The 8,759-nt window shown below is 49.1% G+C and overlaps 1 protein-coding gene across 1 annotated transcript in view; it reads left to right on the top strand.

The window, feature by feature from the left end:
* Positions 1 to 2,902: 2,902 nt before the first annotated feature.
* The window catches only part of SYDE1 (synapse defective Rho GTPase activating protein 1), a 25,186-nt gene continuing 19,329 nt past the window's right edge, over positions 2,903 to 8,759 (top strand). Inside the window, exon 1 of the mRNA XM_060268727.2 lies at positions 2,903 to 3,959. Within this exon, the coding sequence (XP_060124710.2) occupies positions 3,869 to 3,959 (91 nt within the window). The 5' untranslated portion in view covers positions 2,903 to 3,868. The remainder of the gene's footprint in view (positions 3,960 to 8,759) is intronic.

Raw genomic sequence — 8,759 nt, 5'->3', positions numbered from 1 at the left:
CTCTGGCTGGTTTCTCATAATTGTGAGATTACAGCATGCACAAACAGCTACTTACCTTTTAATGTCCAGAGAGGGAGATTCTGTTGAAATGTGAAAAGCAAATGTAAACTGTCTCAGAGGCTCAAATTCAGGGAAATGCATGAAAGATCATGCCCTACTAATGGGCAGGGGAGCTCGCCACAGGGGTGTTTATGTGATTAAAAAACACACGGAGAGTTCAGGTGCTAGTGCTTTCTGAAAAACATCTATCCCGTATGAAAAGCAAAATGTGTCGGTTGCAAGTGTCTTCCCAGCAAAGAGCAAGACATTTTTTTCAGCGGTAGGCAACTTAGCCCACAAGCAACATGAGCTAAGGTTCACCTGGTGGCTAGTCTATACAGGTTCAAATATATTTATTGTAGCACAATCCTAGCCTTGTCAGCATTTGGCTCTCTTTGTGTATGCATGTACAACTGCATAGCTATAGGATGTGGGAGGCATAGCTTGGCTGTCATACTGTACGTGTGAAGAGGATCTCTGGATTGTAGTTGATGAAAAGTCAGACAGAAGCCAGCAGTGTGATGCAGCTGCCAATATGCTAATGTGTATTAATAGGACATAGTTTACAAATCGCAGAAATGAATTCTTCTACTTAATTCTTGCAGTCTGTCAGCTTCACCTTGTGGAGCGGGTGCAGAAAGGCTGGCAAGAAGCGAGGTGGGCTTTATCCAATTCCTACCATTGGTCCCAAACAGCCTGTCTAGCCCTGCATTCTGTTTCCTTCAGTCGTTAAGCCGATGCTTCCAAGAGCACCTGTAGGAACACAACTTGTCCCGCAACTGGGAGTAGCTTGTTGCCTTTGATACTGGAGGTAATATATAAGCATCATGACTAGTAGCCATTTATCAGATCTCTCCTACATGTATTTATCCAAAATAAAAAAATTCCTACCGGAAGGATTTTTTGTTTTGTTTTGTTTCAACTACGGCAGACCAACACACATTTATTCTACATGTATTTATCCAGTTCCCCTTTAATTTGAACTAGTGGCAGTCACCATCTCGTAGCTGTGAATTTCATTACAGGCATACCAAAATGAAGGTCTAGCAGGCTTGCACCTTGGAACATGCTGCTTTCTGGTAGCGAGACATGGGCAACTTAGATCCGCCAGGAGCGATGCCACACGCACTGCGTCGGGAAGATTTTGGGCATCGCATGGCAAGCCAGAGTCTCAAACAAAGCTGTGCTCGCCCAAGCCCACATTCCCGCCTTGTTTGCACTCCTCACTCAGTGGCGTCAACGCTGGCTTGGGTCATGTCCACAGTATGCAAGATGTCAGGACCCTCAAGGACATGCTGTACGGGGATCAGACCTGTTGGCAGACCAACTCTGCGTTACAAAGACGTCTGCAGGTGTGACACAAAGGCTGGCAACCTTAACCCTGCCAGCTAGCGATCCCTTGCAGACGAACACAGCACCTGTTTGTGTATCTGCAGCAGTGAGCAGTGGAAGAATGACCAATGGGAGGAGTGCAGAGAGAATGCATCTGCTTTGGCACAATCAGATACCTTCAACTGCCCCTTCTGCAACAAAACATGTCTCTCCCATATCGGTCTCTGCAGCCACAGCAGGCACTGTAACTCTGCAAAGGTCTGACTTCAGCCCCGAAGGCACACTCTTCCATTGTCTCCTGAGAAAAGATGCCAGCCAGAAGCCTATCATTTTGACTCCTGCCTGTCAGCAGTTCTTGGAGGATGCTGTGCTTGAAAATAGAGAGGGAAAAACTTTCTACAGTATCTTCTTTCTCCACTTTCTGTGTCCCCCAAACACAGCCTCATCAGTTGCTGCATGCCAAATCTGGGCATCATTCCTGCAAAAATTCTCATGACTGCCGAGTGGAGTGCTGATAATATGGTTATGGTGTGTGCAATGTTTGGCCACATCCCAGAGCAGCTAAGTGGGCCAGAGTGCATATCACTGGGTCTTTGTGTAGGTTAGTTTACTTGCTTTTTATTACAGAGGGAACCGTATGGCCCAGTTCACGTTTACCAGAACAGTGGTGGTGGTCGCTTTCCTATGATTGGATCCCAGTTGGTATCAATGCCATCTGAATTCTGTGAAATGGGTACACTTTTCATATCAGCCGAGCTTTTTTGGGAGCACCAATGGAAAGCATAGACTTCCCATCATGTCCGTCCCAAGAAAGAAGTTTGTGTGCTGTAGGGTTTTGCTATGGAAAAGTGTTAACTCTGCCACAGCAGTGGTATGAATCAAGCTAGTGCAACGGCCGAGATAGGAAGTTTTCTCCATGCTGCCACAAATTGCCCATTTGTGTGCCCCTCTGGAGTCAAAAAAATCTTGGGCACATAGACGGAGTCCATAACATGAATTTCCTACACCAGAATTGCGCCTCTGCACAACTGGCAGAGAAAGGTGCCACTCTTTTGGCTCCTTCAATGCTGGTGTGTTCATCCATTGCACTTTGGGTAATATAAAAAAAATTCCTTCAGTAGCACCTTAAAGACCAACTAAGTTTTTATTTTGGTATGAGCTTTCGTGTGCATGCACACTTCTTCAGATACCATTAACATTACTTTGGGTAATGTTTGTGGTAGGCAAGTCTCTCCCCACCACTCAAGTGTTCTGCGAGGGGTGTTGCTGGCATGAAAATGATCCACTAAGTATATATGAACTGAGACAAGTGTGGATTTGCCCCGCACATGGTGCAAATTTTCTGTGGCCGGATCGAAATTATACAGTCGCACTTGGAGATGCCTGGAATTGAACCTGAGGTTGCTTGCAAAAGGGAAGGAAAAAGTGTTGTGCCTGTGTGAACAAGCCCTCTTATATAATAATAATAATAATAATAATAATAATAATAATAATAATAATATCAACTAAGTAATTATATGCCACCTTTTTAGGTTGCAGGACTCAGAGCCAGTTACAGATAAAAGTATGAACTAAAAATATAGGGGGGAAACTTAAAATAAGTAAACATTGATAGTTTTATTTCTATCGATCTGTTGATCTATTAAAACCATACAAATTACTTTTCAGCCAGTTGCTTATGTGTGTCTCCTTCAGTCTCCACAGTGGGTTTTCTCCGCTTCCCCGTCTGCACCCCCCAGCACCCCCCCCACTTTTCTCTGCGGATTCCCTGCCCCACCCGGATCTAGCCTGCAGATCTACCCTTGCGGGCGGCCGCATCGCACCAGCCCCTCGGAAAGAAACCCACAAGCGCCGGTCCAAGCAGCAGGCGGACAGGGTGGGAGCCCGTGGGTGAGTCCACGGATGGGTCGCCGGCGCGGCAGCCCCTTCGAGCTGCACGGTCGGAGGTGATGCCAGCTGGGCACGCTTTGCCCCGGGCAGCCCCATCCCGCTTGGGCTCCCGCCGTTCTCCGAGGGTAGCTTGGATCCGCCCACTGGGCGCTGCTGCCTCTGCAACTGTGGGTGGGCTGCAGCGGGGCTGGCGGGCGGCGGAGGGATGGGTCCTGAGTCCTGCGACCGCCCTCCTCCTCTCTTCCTCCTCCCCGGCCCAGGACGACGGGCCACCCTCCCGCCTCGCATGGAGCCTGGGAAGGAACCGGGCGCCCCTTGGGACGCCAGCGGAAGTGGCTTCCCCTCGCCCGCTCCTCGGGGCGGCTAGAAGCCCGAAAAAGAGGCCTGGCCGACCCTCCAGGCTGGGCGGGCTCCGGGCTGAGTCCGACGGGGCGGGCGGCTCTCCTCCCCGCCTCCCCCGAGTCGCGGCCGCGGGAGCAGCTCAGGGCTCGGCAGGCATCCGAGGAATTCGCTCCCGCCGAGCGCGTCGCGGGGTCCGGGCGAGGCGGGGCGACGGGGCCGGAGGAAGAAGAGGAGGAGGAGGACGCCGCCGACGCCCCGTCGAGTGATGGCCCAGCCTCTGCTGCGGAAAACTTTCTCCCGCCTGCGGGGCAAGGAGCGCCTGGGGCGCAAAAAGGCGGCGCAGCGCAAAGAGCCAGGTAACGGCGCCCCGGGGAGGGGGGTTGCGCGCTCCGCCAGGGAGCCCACCCCACCCTGCGCGGGCGAGAGGCGGGGGGTCCGCTGGAGGGCTGGGGCGAGAAGGCATCTCCGGCATTTCCTCTGCCGTTGCTGCTAAAATAGGCAAAAGGAAGCGAGAGGAAGGACCTGCCAAGGATGGATGGGCGGCGGATCCCGTCTTTCCTTGGAGGGGGCTCTTTCCTCTCCAGATGGAGGGACACTTCTGCCGGGATCTCCCCCACCTACCCCCCAAACAGGTCACAGATCCTTCCAGCTCCCACCCTAACAGGCCCTGGTCAGAGTTTGGCCCCCCCATGCCACAAACTCGCCCCGCCAACTTCTCAGTCGCCTGTTTGGGCTCAGCAGCGCCAGAGCCAGCCCAAGGCATTTTTGCCGCCTGAGGCTAAGGGCAAGGTGGTCCCCAGGAAGGGGTGCCAGGAAACCAGGAATTATGTTCCCGTGTGGTGGAGGTGTAAAAATGTACAATTTTTTTTTTGAAAAGGGTGTTTAAGGAGGTAACAGAAATCACTGGGTTAAAGCTGACAGAAAGTCCATAGGTAGCATTACTATCAATTTACTATGGGGTGGAAGGTTATGAAGAACTTGCTGGCAAATTTATTGACAGCTGTGCAGGAGTTCTTCTAGCTAAGAAGTGGAAGGGGCAAGGTGAATATAAAAATACAAAATGGAACCATGGTATAAAGAGGTGTGGGATATAGCTATTAATGATAAATTAAGCTGTGCTATTAAGGTAAGACGGGGAATATGCAGGAGATATGGAGTGTGTTTGTAGAATTTGTACTGTTGAAACGGAAAGGGGCGAAACCATCGCAAGAGGTGTTGAAATTTTGGGAGGTTGGATAGTTACCATGGAATGGTCTCGGGAGTGGGGTGCACATTCTTATTCTTTTTTATTTATTATTATTACTTTGTCAAAGTAAATGGTCCATGGGGTCACGAAGAGTCGGACACGACTAAACAACAACAACAACACTTTGTCAAAATAAAAATAAAATTATATGGGGGGGAAAGATGGTCCCCTCCTTGCTTCCATGTTCTGAAGGTGACTGGGCTGAGAGCTGATTCCATCTTCAGCATGGGCAACAGGACGACAGCAGCACTCCATGAACCCCCCCCCCCGAGGACTGCTGGCTGGTTTAGTGGGTGCAGGACAGGCCGCCTGGCACACCTGCTTGTGTACCCTCCAGGAGAAGAGGCGGAGCTGGTGCTGCCCCTCAGCAACTGCTGCCTGAGGTGCTAGGCTCCCTCTACCCAGTGGTCCTGCTGGCCTTGAGTAGTACATTCCGTGAGCAAAGTGGAGGGGCTGGCCCAAGGTGGCAGCTAGAGGGCAGGGGCTGGGGAGGCAGAAAACGGGCAGGCGGGTGAGTCAGGCAAGGGCCAGGCAGCCTGGGGGATACAAGGAGTGCTTCGTCCCTGAAGTATGGTGTCTTTAGCCCAAGGACAGAGTTGTGCACTGCAGTCCCAATCCAGGTGAGCACCTGGCAGACAGGGAGGGGATGGTGCACGTAACTGCTAGTCACCTGATGGACACAGATACCTGCATGCACACGAAAGCTCATACCAAAATAAAAACTTAGTTGGTCTTTAAGGTGCTACTGAAGGAATTTTTTTATTTTGTTTTGACTCAGACCAACACGGCTACCTACCTGTAACTATACAAATGGGAACAACCTTCCTTCGGTATCCCTACAACATTCAGTCCCACGGGCTCAACATTCTGGGAGATCTGAGTTCACCTTGTTCCTTTCTGGAAAAGCCCATGGAGGAAGTTGCACTTTCTTGGCCTCAGTTCTCCTCCTGTAAAATGAGAACAAAAATCAAACTTGCAGGGCTGAGATGCAAAGGCATTCAGGGGAAGGGTATTTTCAGCGGTGGCACTCTGCTTGCAGAGCTCTGCTGGGGTCTACTAGCCTTTCAGTGCCAGGCAAAGATCTTACCCAGGCATTGGGAATCTCTTTCTGAAGTTCTTGTAATAGTTGCCGATTTCTCCCTTCCCCTTTAAGTTAATTGCTGTTTCTAACTTTGTACTGTAATTTTATGTTTTTAATGTATTATTTTATGACTATAAACCTCCCTGAAAATTCTAATGGAACAGGGGGGGCTGGATAATAACTTTTTTAAAAAAAAAACTATAATAATCGTGTGTTGTTGTTTTTATTTTAAAAAAGTAGGTTTCCTGGAATCTTTCCCTTGGGTTGTTGATTATGTGGCATAGTATAGTGTCTCCTTCTCACTCCCAGTTGTGCATCTGAGTTTGTCTTTCAGTGGCAGGGAAAAACTCTGGGGGAAAGAAAAAGAAGTATTCAGATATAAAGTTATATGAAATGAAATAAGGTTCTCTAATGCATCGCCTTGGGAGCAACGCATCCCAAAGCAGCACCTGGGTAGCTCATTTGGTCAGAGCATGGTGCTAATAGTGCCAAGGTTGCAGGTTTGATCCCTGTCTGGGACAGCTTCATATTCCTGCATTACAGGGGTTGGCCGAGGTGAGCCGCAGGGTCCCTTCTATGAGTCTATGTCCTATGGTCATTTGCTGTTCCTTCCACATCACCCTTTGCTCCCCCAGCTGGCTCCTCTGTGGCTTGTATGTTCGTTCTTGGGCTGCTCCCTGATCAATGGGGCTATTCGTGTGCCGAGTTACTCGCGGACCTACAAAGGGAGCTCTGTGTCTTGGCCGGGGAGGGGACGCTGCAGTAAACAACAGGAAATCCAACTTGGCACCGGGTCTGAGCAGCTGGGAGATGGGAGGGACCTCCCGGCCTCAGCTGCATTGCAGGCCTGGGCTGCATGCCTTCAGGCCAAGCCCCAGTAGGAGTGGGCTTGAACCCCTCCAGGACCCTTTTCCCCATCACCTTTCCTCCGCCCCTTCCACCCCACTTGGTCCTCACCCAAGGCTTCTGTCGGTTGCTTCGATCCAGAGCAAGGATGCAGTACTCCGAAATCTGCTTGTGCCTGCTGCTTGCTTCTGCTGGGGGCTCCATTGCTGTCTGGATGGTTTCGGAAGTTTTCTCTAGAGTTTAAACAGAAGCACTCAAGGCTCAGTGAGCTCATCCCTAGGAACATTCGTGCATATTAGCCAGGTCACCTCAGCAGCCCTGAATCCCTTAATAGCATCAGTCTGTGGAGAAAGGCTGAGTGCTGGAAGGGAGCAGAGTACAGTGGTATCTTGGTTCTCAAACTTAATCCGTTCCGGAAGTCTGTTCCAAAACCAAAGTGTTCCAAAACCAAGGCGCACTTTCCCATAGAATGGAATGCAAAACAGATTAATCCATTCCAGACTTTTAAAAACTACCCCCAAAACAGCAATTTAATATAAATTTTACTGTCTAAGAGACCATTGATCCATAAAATGAAAGCAATAATCAATGTACTGTAGAATAAAATAAATAAGGCAGTATTGTAGATGATTAAAAATTTTCTAAAAAATCCTACCTGCACTGATGATAGTCATTGTTTGGATTGGGGGGGGGGGGGGCTTTTATCCATTTCTGCAGTCACACAATCTATCAATCAGTAGCTGAACTGGGTTCCACACAGTCACAAAAAAGTCACAAAAACAAATTAACCAAAAACAAAACCGCAGAACTAATAGCAAAAGCGCCAAACTTAATCCGTTCCGGAAGTCCATTTGACTTCCGAAATGTTCGAAAACCATAGACGCAGCTTCTGATTGGTGCGGGCACCCTGGAAACAATAGCCGACAGCCGCATCGGACGTCCGGCTTCCGAAAAACGTTTGAAAACCGGAACACGTACTTCCGGGTTTTCTGCGTTTGGGAACCAAGGTGTTTGAGTACCAAGACGTTTGAGAGCCAAGGTACCACTGTAGTGGACTTTGAAGAGAGACCCAGAGCTCAGTTGGCAGAACCCTTTCTTATTGGGTAGCTCCAATGGGAGGCTGTTTTCAAGACTAATTCCTATGCGTCTGTGTGCGCACGCATTCAGTGCAGAGGAAGTCACAGTACATGAGGAGGGTTAACCCTCCCCACAACTCCTCCAGCCCCCCTGAAAATGCCCCCCATGTGGCAGATAGGCTTCAAAGCAGTCTGCCCTATGTCCGCATGGGGGGGGGGTAGCCTGAAAAAGGGAGATGAGGAGACCCCGTCGGTTGCACCTGGTCCATGGGCCAGCTGTTCTGCTCCACCCCAAACAGGATAGCTTGGCACCTAATGCTTCCCTAAGAGTTTCCTGTGCCAAGTCTCTGCTCCCTTCCAGTTGCGAACTGCCTTATTGTTAAACAAGGCCTTGCCTAATGCAACAACTTCCGTGTGTTCTGAACTCGAGCGTTACAACCAGGCACACACACACACACAAACACAACGTGCTGGTTTCTTTCTTTTTTTATTAAATATTTTATTACAATGAAAAGAAATCATTAAAATGTACACATTTAAATGAAAAGAAAAAAAGAAAAAAGAATTTAACACATTAGAATACATTTGTCAAGTATTGAAAAGAAAGCTGATAAGAAATATAAAGGTATAACACATTACTTTCGAACACAAAATAAAGATCATATCGTAACATGAACCTCCACCACCTTCCACACAGTAGTTGACATTATAATCATTAAATTTCCTGTCTTTCCATATATTTGTACATATCCAACCGGTATACTGCTCTACACATCTGTGCTTTTAATTTTTCCGTCTTACAAGGTTAGTCTAAACCAGGCACCCCCAAACTTCGGCCCTCCAGATGTTTTGGACTACAACTCCCATCTCCCCCGACCACTGGTCCTGTTAGCTAGGGATCATGGGA

The sequence above is a fragment of the Zootoca vivipara genome, chromosome 15 (assembly GCF_965207765.1).
Source record: "Zootoca vivipara chromosome 15, rZooViv2.hap1.1, whole genome shotgun sequence".
Classification (NCBI taxonomy): domain Eukaryota; kingdom Metazoa; phylum Chordata; class Lepidosauria; order Squamata; family Lacertidae; genus Zootoca; species Zootoca vivipara.
Note: the sequence above shows the minus strand (reverse complement) of the source record. Positions and strands in the feature narration are given on the sequence as shown.